Genomic DNA, 17,908 nt, shown 5'->3' with positions numbered 1-17,908 from the left:
CCCACATGCGCTCTGACTGTGGCAGGGGATCAAACCTGCTACACAGGTATGTGCTCTTGACTGGGAATCAAACCCGCGATCCTTTGTTGTGCGTGTTGATGCTCTAACTAACCATTGAGAAACACTGGCCAGGGCTCATTGGTTGATTCTTGTATGTGCCCTGACTGGGGATCAAAAGACTCACTCTGGCCTTGGCTAGTGTGTTCAGTGGTTAGAGCATCAGCCCACACACCCAAGGGTCATGGGTTCAATTCCCAGCCCTGGTCGGGGCTCACCTGGTCGGGGCTCGTGCAAGAGGCAACCAATTCATGTGTTTCTCTCACATCAATGTCTCTCTCTCTCTCTTTCTCTCCCCCCCCCCCCTTCCACTCTCTCTGAAAAAATCATTGGAAAAAAGATCCTTGGGTGATGATTAACAAAACAGCAACAATAAAAAACTCATTCTGGAAGTGCAGTTTTAGAAAACAGTGACTTCAAATCAGATATTCATGGTGGAAGAAGAAAAATGCAAAGACCTAACTCCTGTCTTTGTTCTCTCCTGGCCCCAAAGCATACTGCCTTCACCCCATAGATCACGTTCTAAAAAGCCCTGAGTGTGGAGGTTGGTTTAGTCGCTTGGGAAATGCTCTGCCCTTCGAGTGCCAGCTCCTGGTGGTTCTGCTTGAGTGTTACTGACCTTCCTCTCTCCTCCTTCAAAAGGGCTGGTGGGTGCAGAGCATCCTTATGAGGCAAACACTTTCTATTAGCAACTCTCTTAAATTGCGTTAAACTTGAGAAGAAAAATCTTGGACCTGGATGGCTTGACCCTAAAATGGAGCTTGTCATTTGACAAGTCACTGGAAAATGTCTAAAATGTGCAGCTCTCTGGGGATGGCAAAGAAGAATTAAACCTTTTAGGCAGCTCTAGCTCCTGAGGTAGATTGTGTTTCATGGAACAAGTGTGTTTCTGGAAGTTGTGTAAATTGAATCTCTATAAATGGAATTCTAATAAACTCAGGATGGTTGCCGATTGAAGGGACTCTCTTCCATTAATCCCTTTGTGATGTGAATAATCACCCCCCAATCTGTCTGTTCTCTACGTTTGCTTTTCATATGTTGGGTTAGCCCAAAGCAGGACACAGCTGTACTGAACTATTGCAGATATTCTCCTACGGTCGCCAGGAATATCCACTTAGGGGATTTGGATCTGTTTGCTTAACATTTCCAACCTCGTGCAAGATTTAATTTTATTGGCCTTAGGTACGGTGTGTGGCTTGCACTTTGGTTCAATGACTACGCTGAAATGCTTTGTTTAAATTGCACTTTTGGCTGTTTATATTTTCCCAGTTAGAGCACATTCTCTAAAAAGCACTTAAGACAGTCAGTGGGGTGGAGGGCACCCCTTGCAAACAGCGAAGGAAGTGCATGGATACCTCAAGAAGTGAAAATGCTCATGGGCAGGGAGCGCTGCTATCTCCAGGCAGCAGTGAAGGGGGGCATTCATCTGTTCAACATGGACACCCTGTTTCCTTCCAAAAGATTCCAGGCTTAACATAAACATGCAAATGCAATAAAATCGAAACACCATTAAGAAAAACACACACAAAAGAATAAGAGCCTACCAATGAAGTGGGGAAGGGCAGAACATCATCCCTACAATATCTAGATCTAGGGTTTCTACTTCAGTGGAACAGAAACCATAACTCTGAGTTTCCTGGCAGCCAATGCAAGAATGAAAATGGTGGGGTAGGTTCTGTGGCTGTCCTTGAACCTGTAATAAAAACATGTCAGATCACCAGGAGAGATTTGCCAGATACAAGTAACATTTCCCCTGTGCCCATCTTTTAGGTCCAGTGTTACAGCAAAAGCACAAGTCCTTGCTTATTCATTTAGAGTGGTCACATTTTTTAGCTTTTGGAGAAGTTCTAGATGATTCATTGCTTTATGTTGGTGATTCTCAAACATGGCTAGCTTCACACCCAGGGTTGAAAGGAAGATGGTCAGGGAGAGTTCCTTTGGTTTTTAAAGCTTATTTGGCCACTTGGAGAATCCAGGTCTTTCTAACATAGATTAGAAGAGTAAAGAGGAAGCCCCTCACCCAAGATCCCAGTGTCCCAAGGGTCTGCATCAGAGTATCACTAAGAAAGGAGTTAACATATTATAATAATGATATACCTAAACACTTACCCATGGTGACTACTCTTCCGCCGAGGAAGACACCAAGGCTCCGAGAGATTCAGTGACATACCCAAAGTGAAAGCTGGGGAATGGTAGGTCTTGGCTTCTGACAGAGGCACACAGGTTGAGGGCACTACAATATTTATAAAGAGAAAAGATTTGGCGGGCTGGGATGATAATTGATTTATTCAAAATGTATTTTTGAGCACTTCCTGTGTGCCAGATAGCTAGTAATGGCAGCCGTGAAAAATAGGTTTGTTAAAAGTCCCCTTTTCAAAGAACATGTAGTAACCCCCTTGCAAGGTTTATTATCACACCGAAGATCCAAAGCAGTAAGACTCTGTGTCACAATTTAAACTTCTTTGCTCAAAATTCTACATTCCTCCAAGAAGACCTCTTACAGACAACTTGATATGTTGTCTCCCAAGCCTCAAGCCACAGAAGACCGGAGTTAAAGCATATCACTGATTTGAAACAACCCCGAGAGCCTAAATGTTTTGTAACATTAGGGCAATACTCTCTGAATTATGCATTTCACTGAAGAAATTGCCTCCTTCCCCCATCATTTCAGATCATTGCTATAAAGTTTTTTTTTACAGTTTCATGCACACCTCAAATTCTATTAAAATAGCTTGCCCTCTGATTTGAGAAAGCTTTGTTCTCTTAAAAGAGAGATCCTTTAAAACTGGGTTAACCCTATTCTGAAGACAGAGAAAAATAAATAGGATCAGAGTGTAATTTTCCAGTATGAGAGAATATGAGAGCATTCTTTTCTCTTCCTGGCGGAATATACTTGTGAAATAGCAAAAGATTAACTCTTTTCAAGGCAGCTTTTGGCATCAGCATTCTAGTTTGTCATCTAAACAAGGCTTATAATTTCAAACTCCTGGAATTTTGAAGATACAGATGAGTTTTCTTTTCAAAAAGCTGAGGATCATGTAGGCCTCTGGCTTCCTGTTCATTCAGTAGTGCTGCTGCTGTTATTTTTTTTTTTCAACAGGAAAGAAAAAGGTACACTTAGCAGTGCTCAGTGTTAGTCTGGGATACTTTTATGATTCTTAGTGACAGAGCTCCAGTGTATGAGTACATCAGAGCCACATCAGTTCTCCTGGGTGAATTTGTAACTTGGTTATTATCCCTAGAGATAGAGGGTCGGGTTGGGGAGGGGAACGGACCAAGTAATATATTAATTGAATACTTCCTTTTACAGAGCTTTACATGAATTGTACCCTCACCACCAGATTTCCCCTGATAGACTAGGGACACCGCTTTGTAGCCGCAGAGCATAACAGCAGATGGACTGTGCAGAAGGTAGTCCCCGAAGTCACATTTGATCATTTTATGACTCACATCGAAATAAAAATATGGGTATTTACCCAGGAGTTGTCACTGAGCAAGTATTCTGGTATGATTTACAATATCCACTCGGTCCATTCTGTTGAACTGAAAAAGTAACAAAGACAGCAGCATAGACTACTCACGCAAGCTCTCTGAAAAGAAAAGAAATATTTGTCTGCAGTCTTTTTTACGTCCATACATTTGCGTTACAGAGCAGAGTGTGTATGTACTAACTGTGCATGATGTGGCTAAACATTCTGCAGGGACCTAGTCTTCTGGTAAAATAAGCCACCGCAGATATCTCTGCTCCACAGATAAGGGGTCAATCAGGTGGCTCTCTCCAGGTGACCTGGGTGATACAGGACAAAGCCCCAATTAGATCCTCATTCCTAACTAACCAGGGCTCTGCCGGTTCACAGAGCCTCCCACCTTCTATACATAGTGTACATGCTTGTGTGGCATGAGCCTATGAAATTTATGCCAAAAAAAAAAAAAAAAGAGGTACCAGGGAATCCATGGAGCCACAGAGGTGGAAATGAGAGTCCCCATGAATGAGCGAGTGGAACATACTGGAGCACAGAGATGTAATCTATTTGTGAGAATGAGTGATGCTGTGATAATCCCTCACCGTCTATCATGAGTCAAAGCTTTCGGAAAGACTGGCTCCGTCTGTTTCTGTGAATTCATTTGCCATTCGTATCTCCTTAGCTCTTAGTGACCTGGAAGGTCCATGTTCCTTCGCTTCCCCTTCCCCGTTGGAGGACAGGGTGCACAGGAATGTATTGCCTGATGCATATTAAAAAGCGCTTTGGTGTCGTCCCCCGCGCAGATCATGGACGGTAAGCTGTGGTTCCAGCTGGACTGTGGCAGTGGCCCCGGACTCTTGGGCATCTCGGGCCGCACGGTCAACGATGGGAGCTGGCACTCGGTCTTCCTGGAGCTCAACCGCAATTTCACCAGCCTGTCCCTGGACGACAGCTACGTGGAGCGGCGCAGGGCGCCCCTCTACTTCCAGACACTGAGCGCCGAGAGTACCATCTACTTCGGGGCCCTGGTGCAGGCGGAGAACGTCCGCAGCCTGACCGACACGCGGGTCACACAGGTGCTGAGCGGCTTCCAGGGCTGCCTGGACTCGGTGGTGCTGAACAACAACGAGCTGCCCCTGCAGAACAAGCGCAGCAGCTTCGCGGAGGTGGTGGGCCTGACCGAGCTGAAGCTGGGCTGCGTGCTCTATCCTGACGCCTGTGAGCGCAGCCCCTGCCAGCACGGGGGCAGCTGCGCCGGCCTGCCCTCCGGAGGTGAGTGTGCCCCTGTGCCCTGGGCACCCTAAGGGGGAACGGGGGTTAGAGGGGTGGGGGTGATAGACTTACAGGGGGCCTCACTCTCACGTGCATAGCCATCCCAAGTGCTTGCCCAGAGACGGTATTCATCCAAGATGCTAGCAAAGCTTCCTAACACCCTTGGTGGGTCTGAGTGGTTGGCAACTACAGGAGTGTCCAGTTTGGCCAGTCCATGTGCAACATCCCATAGGTGGTGCAGGACCCTGACCACAGGAATCTAGAGATGCTGTCACAGATGCCCCCACCCTGGCCCGCCCCACACTCCCCCAGGCCCCAGCCGCTTGGAGTAATCAGACCCCTTTTTCAGTTGTTGCCCTCTTGAGTCTCCTGCATGTCGCTGCAGAATAACTGGTAGCAGTCTGAGTGACGAAGACCATATGGCAGCAGGTACACAATCCTTTCACACGTAGACATATAACTTTACTGGAAGCTAAAGGGGTGGGGCGGGGGGGTGAACCCACTTCCCAGGAGCAGAAATATAGCGGAGATGTTTTGGAGCATGCTTTCAGAATGTGTGTATCAAAGATGAGTCTAGTGACAACTCTATAAAGGAGTGAAAAGTCCAGAATAAGGAGAGGGCAATTGACCTGAAATCTCCTGACAGTCAGTGAGGGTTTCGTGCTTTACCCCAATAATTTTCCTCCCAAAGATGCATCATGAAGATGAAAGAAAGAGCAAAAAGGTGCTCTTTCAAAAAGAGCAAAAGGGTGGCAGGACTTACAAAGGGTTTCTGTTTTTGAGGGAAATGCCAAGGTTATTGCAGTCCTGGGAGTCTACAGATACAAGAACCCCTGACATTACCCAGATGCAGTGTGCGTTCATGCAAACTGGGCCAGGCCCTTCTGGGTTGGAGCCTTTGCACCTCCCTGTGGCTCAGCCACTGATTCCACGGCAGCCCCTTTTCAGACTCTCCCGGCGGCATTGTGATTAGCAAATTTAAACCTTCCTCACAAATCACTTAGAGATTCTGCTGTGCACATTACCATCTAACGTTCGTGAAGCCCAACTCCAAATTTAGAGTCCATTTTATTATTAGAATGGTATAAACTGTCCTTGGAATGATGCACGGCCGAAATACAGACACCAGCGTTATTTAGACTTGCATATGTTACTGCCACAATGAGGGCCGAGTGCCCTGGGGGGAATTTCTGCAGGCTCGATTTAAGAAATCTATTTGCTGTTTTTACTGTCTCAGCAGTATATGTAAATAAAGGGTTGTTATGGTGCCATAATTCCCGAATGATGGGCAGTAACTATACTTCAGCGGTTCTATAAACCAGCCCATTATGACAAGTCATGGCCAGTTTTTCACCAGGCAAAACAATTCTGCGAGTGTGAGCCATCTAGGATATATAAAAGGAGCATATAATTAAATTGGGTTGAAATAGAACACCACTCCATGTCAAATGCTAGGTACACAGCCACAAATTGTAACATACTTTTTAACAATGGCAGGACATGGTTTCTTCTGGCAGAGAGATGAGCTTCCACAATGGGTTAGCTTTAAAAATAATAATAATCACTGTATTAAGGAAAAAGCCTATGGAATCTTGCTCTTCAGGGTGTGTTTTCATTTTTTCTTAATTGCCATGAAATCCTTGAGCTAAGTATTCAGTGCAGGTATGTTCGTGAAATGACTGTAACCCACATCAGAAACAGCAATTTCCCTATATATTTTTTTAATCCCCTTTTGGTTTAACCAGATTCCAGCCCTGAGGACCCGCCTGTCATATACTTTTCACATGGCCCAAAGAACTTGCTTTCCAGGGACCCAACCTTGCCCACTGTGGTCAAGGTCAACGTTGCCTACTTGCTCTCTCATGCTCCTCTTTGTCCCCCTGCTCTCACTCCCACCAATGATTGGGTCTGGGATTCCACAGCAGGTACTCCTTCTTCCAAAGTGAGAGAGCCTCTAACCTGCTCAAGTCTCTCCTTTGGACCTGGGGGCATATGTTTTCCTAAAGCAAAGAAAGTATCTTTCCTCACCTCTATCTTCACAACCTACTTCTCCCAAGCCTACTCCTCTGTTGAATGGAGGGGGCCCACTGGTTCTGATCTCAGCGGCCCCCAAGGCATGGTCCAGGTAGGGCAACCTGGGGCTTGTAGGCACAGCAGTACTGAGCCCAGGGAGAGCGAACTCCTGACACTCACCAGGAAATCCAAGAAGAGGTCTTCTGTTGCTTCCTGTGGAATCAAAGGCACACGATTCCTTTTCTGATGTGTGAGGCGGCACCTACCTGCTTCCTAGCTTTAGGGATAAGGCCTCCGCTTCTAAGGAAGGAGGAGAGAGACTTCATTTCCTTGCCCCCCATTATCTGTTCATATTAGAGTAATTTTTGCCAGGTCCTAGTATCCTATCTGCACATTCCCTCCATTGTTGCCAAATAGTAGGGGGCAGGGACAAGAACAGAAAGAACCAACAATCTAGCTTTTAACTCAGCTCTGTGAAACTATGTAGCTAATTATAAGGTTATTTAAAATAAAAAGCATCTTAGTTATGATAGTTTACAAAGGACAATAAGACTGAGTCGTTCATGAAAGAATATTCATGCCTTGGAGGATTCCTTCTGGCTGCCAGGAGTGTTTAATGGCAGGGAGAGAGTCTTACTTCTCCAGATCAAAGGCTATAATGCATGTGGTATTCAAAGAGGAAATTGGGGCTAGAGAGAGTAGAGAGAAGTCATTAAAATGTGACTTCATGCACAGGAGAATGTTGATAGCACAAGTTAACTGTTTGAACATCTCACTGTTGTGGGAATCCTGTATTACCATGTGATACTCTAATGTTGCAGGACACCTATTTATCATAATCATTCTATCAACCACTGGAGAATGCTGGAATACTGTTGCTCGTTGGCCCTCCTGATGGCCCACTCTCACACTGTGGCCATCCTAGCACATTACTGCAGAACACTCAGAGTTCTTACAGCAGGCAATCCACAGCAAGAAGCATCTTCTGTCAGAGGGAAAGAATTCTGCTCTAACCACTTCCAAGCACAATCAGACTCTGGCATGAAGGGCACGGAAGCCACGCCTGCTAGCTCAGAATGCCATGGTCAGCGGGTTTGACCAGTGTTGTGACTCTGGCTGTCGCAGGAGCAAGCCGTGGGGTCCCCGGGGGACGCAGAGGCCAGAACACGGACTTGTAATAAGAGTGTAAACATGAGGCTGTAGAGCAACCACAGAGGGAAGGCTCTCTTTTGGTAAAGCCTTCAAATTATATATATTTCATAACGTGAACTGGAAATAGCAACCATTGTGGAGAAGAAATGGTCTGGTCTCACTCTGACCCCTGCATTTCCAGACCCAGTGGGTAGGGAGCGGCCCAGCGAGCACCCACAGTCTGAATCAGGAGTCCTCGGTCCTCCGTGCCTTCTCCTGATCAGCTTAAGCCCATTACCAGAAAATCTAGTGGAGGCTACTCGAGGCCAAACAAACTAGTCATCCAGACAGCTTTGCATGAGACTGGAAGTCTAAATCTTAAAATGAAAAGCTGGTAAATTTTTAAATGCTAAGAACTACCCTTTGTTAAGCTCTCACCATGTGCTTGGCACTGTGCTAGGTGCTTACCTTGCAAATGCTCATACACTGTGACATTCTCGCAACAATATTCTGGGATCTGTGCTATTTTTCTCTCCCTACCTGCATTTTAGATAAAGAAACAGGCCAGAGAGGTTAAGTAACTATCCCAGCATCACACAGCTAATAAAGTTTGTGGAACCATCCAGCCTATGCTCTTGTCCTGTCACTCGAAGTGTGTTCTAGGGACCAGCAGCATCGGCATCACTGGGAATAGAGGTGCAGCATCTCAGGTCCCACCCCAAACCTACTGAATCAAAATCTGAAGTTTAACAAGATCCCTATGTGATATACTGATTTCTCTCTCTGTCTCTTAACTGCCCCGAAACCTAGGAGAACTTGTTCTCTTTTGTTTGTACATATTACACATCGTGGTTCTCAAACTCCGAGGTGCAGCTGCACCGCCGGAGGACCTTATTAAGATAAGACTGTGTTAGAGAAGAGTCTCTTGATTGTTAAGGGAAAAGGAACATCTGTTTACTCGCCTCCATCATTTGCTGCCCCGGTCAGAGGAACCTTCTGCTAGGTCACTGAATTGTACTTGCAAATTTCTGAACTTCTCACCAAGAACAATTTCTCAGCGCAAAGTCTGTTGGGTAAGGGAGACTCAAACATACAAGTCAGAATCTCAGAATCTGCACAGGTAGGGATACCGGAATCTCTGTTTTTAACAAGGCTCCAGGGTACCATGCACATCTGAGTTTGAGGACCCCTGGTAGTTGGAAATCTCAGTAAACTCTGTGTGAGCAGGAATGGGACTCGGTCAATTCCAGAAGAGTTAAGTAGTCACAGGACACTTAGGAATTGGTGTCAGATGCTCATCCTGCATTTTTATAATTGTTTTCACATTAAGATTGAGCTTCATTCCCCAGACAGTCAACAGTCTGGAGTCACCCTGAGCTTCCCTTCAAAGATAAAGGTAACAGTGTCTTCCTAGTTTCTCTAAGCAAGTTGCACAAAACAGCAAGTTCTTAGATGTTACAAATATTTGGGCATAGAAGTGTTGTCAGCAACAAAGCTCCCCCTGCTACTTTGGGTGATGTTTTTTGTTTGTTTGTTTTTAACATTTTTTATTGATTTCCGAGAGGAAGAGAGAGGGTGAGGAGGGTGAGAGAGATAGAAACATCAATGATGAGAGAGAATCATTGATTGGCTGCCTCCTGCACGACTCCTACTAGGGATCGAGCCTGCAACCCAGGCATGTGCCCTTGACCAGAATTGAACCTGGGACCCCTTCAGTCTGCAGGCTGATGCTCTATCCACTGAGCCAAACCGGTCAGGGCACTTTGGGTGATGTTTTACTGAGTGTTTTGTGTCCCTGGCTTGTAAGGGTCTAGATAAATGCAGTTGGTCAAACTTTAATTAAATGCCTGGTTTGTGCTGAGCTTTATGTTAAGTTCTGGGGTCCCATTCCATTTCTGTGACCAATGGACTGAACTGTGTGGTCTCCGTCCCCTCGTAGCTGGCTTAAGGGGACTGAACACACTGGTCCACGGAGCACAGAGGGCAGAGAAGGGAAAAGCCAGGCTCCCGTGAATATACTGTGAACATAATTTGACTGAACTTTGCAGCTTATGGGGGAAAATTTTTTTTTTCTGAGTGGTGTTTAGAGTTAAACTTTCCTTCATACTTTTGAAAAACCTCATGGTAGCGGCATAAATACCATCATATCGATACTAATAGAGAAACTCAAAACCCTAAAGCAGTCAGGTTATATGTGGACACAAGAGAACATGCTAGCAGGTGAGGATTTACTGTGTGCTTAGTGTTGTTCACACATTAAAGTTTCCAGATCCTCAAAGAGGCTCAACCCAATATACAAGATATGGAACGTGAGCCAGTTTTCCTAGGGAAGTTACAGGCCAGCCTTCAAAAGTTTTTCTTTTACAAGGTCTTAGGTATTGTGTGTCCTTGGTTGGTGAGAGAGAAATGTCCGTAGGCCTACACATTGAAACGGTGACGTAACGACAGAGGCTGTGATCAGCAGCTGTGTTGGCCCCACTTAGGTTTAGCATCCTCTAGTTTTTTTCACACTGAGATTCACACAGACTAGAAATTTCAACACTTTCCAATGTCCAGTCTAAAGAGGAAAAAACTCCCATCGCTTTCAACTGTTTTGTTTATGAGCAGCACAGAAACTTCAGAATCCATAGTCATTATAATAGTCACAACAATAAAGCATCTCACTTGTGGGTGCTCTGTTGTGGCTAACGAATCCAGAACCTTATTTTCCTCTGTGAAATGGGTATTGGTGAGGCTCAATTTTCAGATAAAAATAGAGGGGTTCCTAGAGGTCAGGCAGCTCGGCCATGATCACGCCTGGCTCCTGGGTAACAGACAGAACATATACTTACATCCGAGGCCTCACCCCCAAATCACAGCTGCCTCCCCCAACCATGTAAGTCCTCAGAGTTTCTGAATGAAACCCGTAATTCAGCGAGCATAGTGGTTGATGCCGGCTCCAGATCCCAAGTGCTCCTTGCACATTTGTCATTATTTCTCCCTTTGTGCGGCAGGCAGATGTTTCCTTATCAAGGCAGCCAACCCCGATCAGAATGATGTTCACCTAAGCTGGGGAGCAGGGCCGAGGGGTGAGGCCATTACCTGAATGAATCAGGTTGGAAAACGACTAAGAAGTCACAGAAGTAAGATAGGCATTATCTTGATTATTTGCCTACACAGCCCAAATGCACTCTATAATTGCTCAAACCACTTCTATTTTTTGCACTTAATAGGTTTTGCCATGTTCTTCTTTGAGCGGGGAAAGGAGGGAGCATTTTACATTCGTCCGGATGCAGATTTCAAAACCATCTGCCTCCACTGTAACTAGAAGGATTGTAAACAAGAGCACAGCTTTGAGGAAAGGCGATGAAATACACTTCTCATCCTGCCAGATTTGAGAGGAGAGAAGCTATGACTTTGTTTTGAGGGGTTTTTTTGTTTGTTATGTTTTGTTTTTTAACATGTATCTCAATACTTTGGGAGGCCGATTGTCTTTTTTTTTTAATCTGGGAACTGGTATAAAGTAGCACCTGCCACTGAATTGACTGTGTAACTTTGGGCAAACCAACTTATTTACACCACAGTCCCTTCATTTGTAAAATAACTACCATAATAGTATTTATACCATAAGGTTGTTATTAAGAATTAGATGAGAATAATGCGTAGGAAGTTCTTAGCATTTTTCTTAGCACCTAATAAGCTGTTGTTCTTGCTAATGATTTCCTTATTTGACATTCTCCCCCAACCCAGAGTGGAAAAAAAATCTGCTCTTTTTAATAAGATTTTGAGGTCATCCACTGAATTTTATTTTTCTTTTACATTTACAAAAATGAAAATAATGTGTGATCAAATAATGCCCAGATATCTCTTGAAATTCTGTTTTTATTTGTGTTTTATAATAACATATGGTAACGCTTGGGAAGAGGAGAAACTTTATTATGCCATTATCTTTATTATTTAATGATTTTTTGGCTCCCAGAAAGGGTGTCTGATACTGTTCATCTCAGTGTGGCTCCTCAGCTCCCTGGAGAGCTGTGGGGAGTAACTCCGAGCCCCTCCTTCTTATTCCTAGCAAGTAATGAGCTCTGGCTCACTGACAAGTCCCAATGCCGATACAGACTGGTAGAAAGATTAGAGAATCTGAAAGCCTGGATTCAAGTTCAATCACTTACTAGCTGTATGTCCTTGAACAAGCCACTAACCTGTCTAACACCCCATGGAGTTGGGATGTTAATGGGCCTCTTATTTTTCCTTCTACGGATTATTATTATCCTCCATAGAATGACTGAAAGTGATTTAAAAGCAATAAAGCATTAGATCACTTGGTATCATTATAGCAGACTTACTGATATTATAAAAATTATTAATAATAGTGCCCAGGCTGAGATAATGAGATCATAAATAACACTTTGTGAGAACAAGTTAATTTTGATCAACAAGCCTCTCTCATACAGCCAAACAATAGATCACTCTTCTTGCATTTAAAAAAAAAAAATCTGACCACTTTTTAAAAAAATCTAATTGCTTTTCCCTCTCATTGTGTTAACAAAAGAACTCCTCCAAATATAAAGTTCTAAAAATCGAGATTTCTTCCAAAAGGTCTCTCCTTTGTCCCAGGGGTTTGAGATCATGAGAGCAGATCCGACACAGTTTCCTGTTAGCTAAACAGAGAAATCCAGGTAGAGGGTGTAATGAAGTGTGATGTATGGAAATACAGTTCAAGATCATACTGAACAGTTCAGGCCTCTGATGGCAGACTGCCCCTGTTCAAATCCACTCTGGGTCCATGGCTGTGAATAAGTCATCAAATTCTCATACCCCAGTTTCCTCCTCTATAAAATGGGGATGATAATAGGCACTTTTGGAGAATTAAATAAGTTAATATATATGTAAAGTCCTTAGAATTATTTAGCACATAGTAAGTGTCATGTATTAGCTACCGTCATCATCATCATCTTCAAAATGGACAGCAAGTTCTCTCAGATGCAGAACAAAGCTCCCCAGTCGTGCATGTTTTTTCCAGAGCAGGCCCAAGGTCCCCACTCTGTGCTCCCATTGCTCCCTGTGCCTGCTCTCAGGGCAGTTTTGGAGCTATCTGAGTGCTCATGCTGTCTGTAATTTTCCTGTCTTTGTCTTCCCAGGGCCTGCCATAGTCCCTCTTCCAGGGGTGTGCTGGTAAGCCAGCTCTCTAAAAATAAAAGCCCTGATTTGTAGCATTTACTGATTTCTGTGGTGTACATACTCCCACCTTGGCTGATGCCAGGCTACCCGTTGTTTAGTAACGGGCCTGCCAAATTCCCCAAATGTTAACAGTCAGCTCTCCCGCCCTGCCTGAGCTGGCCCCAACACACCACAGCCTATTGCTTAGGCACTCAGGCAGTGAATGGGTTAATCAGCCAGGCTGGCTGCTGAAACAGGTAGCACTGGAGAGCCCACAAAAGATCATGACAATGACAAAATGCAGAAAGAAATGTGTGGGCGTAAAATAGTGCACTAGAGGTAGGGCCTCGTTTTAAAGTCTGATTTTCCAGGGCCCAGAGACATCAAATCAAAGGAATCAAACCCACGACCCTTGTTAGAATCCAGTTTCCCTGATAGTGATTCGAATGTCTCTGTTTTCCAGACAGTCCCTCCTTGTCTTTCCCTTGCTACTGACTACTTCTGCTATATTTTATTTGAGCAATTGCCAGAATGGTGCCAAAAAGGAGCTGGAGAGGGAGGAGTGGTACCCGAGCTGACCCCCTTGCCTTAGATTGCCCCTTTGTGACTTCCTCTCTTCCTCGCCACCGATGTGCTTTCCAGAATCCTGTACTGCAGCTGTCCCACCCCTCCTGTTAGTCTAAAAATGGAATCTAGTTCATCCTCACACGTTACTCTACCACTAAATGGCACGCTATCCTGGCCAAGGAGTGCTGGTAAGCCAGCTCTCTCAAAATAAAAGCCCTGATGTGTAGCAGTTAGTGATTGCTGTGGTGTAAAGGAGTAGCCAGGTGACACAAAGAAGCATTTTCCCCAGTCCCAACTGCTTTCAGCAACCCTCAGTTCCATTTAGGTGAAAACTTTCCAAAATGGAAAAGAATAATCCCACGTCAGCATTATTTGAAGCATATCTCAGACCACTGCACCTGCCCTCGGACTCCACACTGGCCATCCGCAGACACAGTTTGCTTCAGGAATGGTCTTTCCTTATAAGTTAGTTCCCTGGAATTTCATCGGTGTTGCATTTAGGAGTGTGTCTCTCTGAGCCTCCGTCTCTGTGTTTCTTGGTGCCAGCGAAGCTGGGAGTTCCCTCCTTGTTAGAATGTAAAGTGCTCTCTTGCCTCCTGAAGATGAGTCTTTCTCTCTCTGAACGATGAACACTCACACGCAATCATAACGTCCTCCTGTTCAGGAGAGCTCTCTGTAGTGTGGATTCAGGAAAATGTTGATGAGAGTATGTGCTGTTTCCATCTAAAGATTATTAACTATCTTACAACTTTAGAGATCAAACTACGCAATCCCAACATCAGTCACTGACCACTGGGGGAGCAGAGATGAGCCCAAAAGCCCTTCAAATTAGTGAGGATGGTTATTTGCAGGGTTTATGGAGTAAGTAAGTATGATGTGCTCAGTGGATGCTGAGACCTACGACCACCCTTCCTCTACCACCACCCAGCACCCGCCATGTTAAAAACAGGCCTTTGAACCTCCCTCTGTGAAGATGATAAAGGTAATTTGTAGAGAAATTGACCACCTCAAAGGTACTGACACAGTATCATCATTAACAAGCCTCACTCAAGTGCTTAGACTTCCCCTCAGATTTCTAGTTTTTACCTCCCCACTCTTCACTGTGAGCTGATAAGCCAGGATTACCAGACAAGGAAGGAACTCCTCTAATTTTGAAGACAGAGAATTTTTAAAATGGTTCTCCAGAGAAACAGAACCAATTGGATGGATGGATGGACGGACGGACGGACAGATGGATTTTAAGAAAGCTGCTCATAGGATTGTGGGGGCTGGCAAGTCTGAAATCTATAGGGCAGGCAAGTAGGCTGGAAATTTATGTAAGGGTTGATTTTGCAGTCTTGAATTTGAAATCTTCAAAGCTGGAAACCCAGGCAAGATTTCTATATTGTACCCCGAGGCAGAATCCTTTCTTCTGAAGGCCTTCAGCTGAATGGACAAGACCCAGCCACATTCAGAGGGCAATCTGCTTGCCTTTAAGTCACCTGATTGTAATTGTTAATCACCTCCACAGATACATACCCTCATAGCAATGTCTGGAATAGTGTTTGACCAACAACTTGGCTCCATGGCCTAGTCAGTCTGACACATAAAATTTACCATCACAGAGACCAAAACACAGAAGCAGAGAAAAGCAACTTGGAGGAAACTATGCTGGGAGAAAACTTCATAAAAATGTTATTAATATCTTTGGAGATATAAGAGAAAATATGGCAAGCACAAAATAGGAGCAGGGTGCAATGTGTTTTTTTAAAAAAAAGAAAACCTCAGCAAACAAAGAGCCCTTGGAAAATGACAACATAAATGAAAATCTCACAAAAGTTTCAAAAGTTGAAAAACACTTTTAGAAAATAAAGCAAAAACCCACAGGGATGTAATATAAGAGAGACAGACCAAATTCAAGCAAGATCCAAAAGATCTGAGCTGAAAACCACAAAAGTTCTATAAAGACAGAACAGAGAGAACAAAGGAAAGGAAATTGTCAATGTGATAAATAAAATTTCCCAAAGTTAAAGGACAAGAGTTTCCAAATTGCAAGGGCCGACTGAGTACTGATTGAAAGAAACCCACACTGAAGTACATCATTGTGAAATCTCAGAAAACTGGGGACAAGAGAACACACTCCAAGCTGTTATGAAGAGAAACCAGTTCACACATAAACGAGGAAACAAAACAACTTCAGATTTCTGAAAAGTAACATGGAGGTAATTGCTTAGAACAGCGGTTCTCAACCTGTGGGTCGAGACCCCTTTGGGGGTCGAATGACCCTTTCACAGGGATCGCCTAACACCATCGGAAAACATATAATTACATATTGTTTTTGTGATTAATCACTATGCTTTAATTATGTTCAATTTGTAACAATGAAAATACATCCTGCATATCAGATATTTACATTACAATTCATAACAGTAGCAAAATTACAGTTATGAAGTAGCAACGAAAATAATTTTATGGTTGGGGGTCACCACAACATGAGGAACTGTATTAAAGGGTCGCAGCATTAGGAAGGTTTAGAACCACTGGCTTAGAATTACATACACAACCTAACTGTCAAAGAGGCATAAGGGTGAAGTAAAGATATATTCAGCTATGCACGGTCTCACAACATTTACCTTTTATACACAAACCTCTTCTCAGGAGGCTGATGACTTGGGCATGGTACCTGTGATAAACTCCTATCTGAAAGCATCCTGTCCTTTTCAATAGCAGTGTGGTGGGAGTAGCATCTCCCTCCCCATCCTGGTCTCTGCTCTTGGAATCTTGGGTGTTCCTTGGGTGTCTCTTACCATTCTCACGAGCATTCATATATGTGTTTAATGAAGTGAATTTTTGAGGACTAGTGGGATACCCAAACCATTACATGCATTTTTGTGAAAAGCTGTGTTCCAAGTTCAAAATAACCAATTTACTAATCATCTTTGGAATTTGGGATCTGCCTTTGATTTGGTTCAGAAGGATTAGGAGGACATGTGATAACCAAGTCTGTGCACTCAGAGTGTTACCAGCAGCATCCGTGGCTCATGAGGTCCTCTGTTTCCCCCAGGCTATCAGTGTTCCTGTCTCTCACAGTTCACTGGGAGAAACTGTGAATCGGAGATCACAGCCTGCTTCCCAAATCCTTGTCGGAATGGAGGCTCCTGCGACCCCATAGGAAATACTTTCATCTGCAGTTGCAAAGCTGGGCTCACTGGAGTCACGTAAGTGAGATTGCTCAAGTCTTTTATGCTGTTTCCTGTTGCTAAGAAGACAAAACAGTAAACAACTAACTGGGATGAAATATTTACCAGTGATAGGCCAGGCAAAGGGTTAATATCTATAATAAAAGTATAATATGCTAATTAGACTAGACAGCGGAACAACCTTCCAGACAAAGCCACAGTGGTGAGGGGCTGAGGCAGAGGCAGTTAAGGTTGATCAGGCAGGCAGGCTAGCAGTTAGGGGTGATCAGACAGGCAGAGTGGTTAGGGGCAATCAGGCAGGCAGAGGGGTTAGGGGAGATCAGGCAGGCAGGCTAGGGGTTAGGAGCAATCAGGCAGGCAATCAGTTAGGGTGATCAGGTAGGCAGGTAAGTGGTTAGGGGTGATCAGTCAGGCAGGCAAGTGGTTATGGGCTATCAGGCAGACAGGCAGGTAAGCGGTTAGGAGTGAGTGGTTAGGAGCGAGCGGTCCCAGATTGCAAGAGGGGTCCTGGATTGCAAGAGGGTGCAGGCCAGGCTGAGCACCACCACTACCACCCCCCCCCCCCCCACACACACACACACACAAATTTTGTGCATAGGGCCTCTAGTCTTTCTATAAAGAGTGCTTACGAGTGACTAATGTTAACAGGGATTATCTCTGGGTAATGTGGTTATGGGTAATTTATATATTTTACTTTATACTTCTCTATATTTTCAAATTTTTATATAATTACTATGTGTCCTGTAACCAAGAAAACAATTCTTTTAAAGAAGGTCATCACTGACCCCTCATGCTTCCAGTATAATTCTGAGGCAGACATACTACCCATTTCCCCAGAAATTATTACCAGGACTCTACTCCTTAGAATTTTATGATCATTCTGAGAAACTAAAGCCTACCTTTCCTTTGCAAATCTTCTCTCTCCCACTCCCAAGAAATAGGGAAATTAAAGTGTTAGTTGGATGAAAAGGAAATATTTTAAATTTTTACTAAAATGCCACCTTCATCCATCCTTGATGGATTTAAAAGTCTATGCATATAATCTCAAGCAAGTGATAGACTAATTACAGATCAGTCTTATGTATT

The 17,908-nt window shown here is 44.1% G+C and overlaps 1 protein-coding gene across 2 annotated transcripts in view; it reads left to right on the top strand.

Annotated features, from left to right (window-relative positions):
- FAT3 (FAT atypical cadherin 3) overlaps window positions 1-17,908 on the top strand; it is a 524,011-nt gene that overhangs the window by 490,603 nt on the left and 15,500 nt on the right. For both annotated transcript variants that reach the window (XM_070425876.1, XM_070425875.1), the window contains exons 21-22: window positions 4,325-4,793; window positions 16,687-16,840. In XM_070425876.1, the coding sequence (XP_070281977.1) occupies window positions 4,325-4,793; window positions 16,687-16,840 (623 nt within the window). The remainder of the gene's footprint in view (window positions 1-4,324; window positions 4,794-16,686; window positions 16,841-17,908) is intronic.

The sequence above is a fragment of the Myotis yumanensis genome, unplaced genomic scaffold (assembly GCF_028538775.1).
Source record: "Myotis yumanensis isolate MYYU_CA2020_CCGP unplaced genomic scaffold, mMyoYum1.0.hap1 SCAF_10, whole genome shotgun sequence".
NCBI classification, from domain to species: Eukaryota; Metazoa; Chordata; class Mammalia; order Chiroptera; family Vespertilionidae; genus Myotis; species Myotis yumanensis.
Note: the sequence above shows the minus strand (reverse complement) of the source record. Positions and strands in the feature narration are given on the sequence as shown.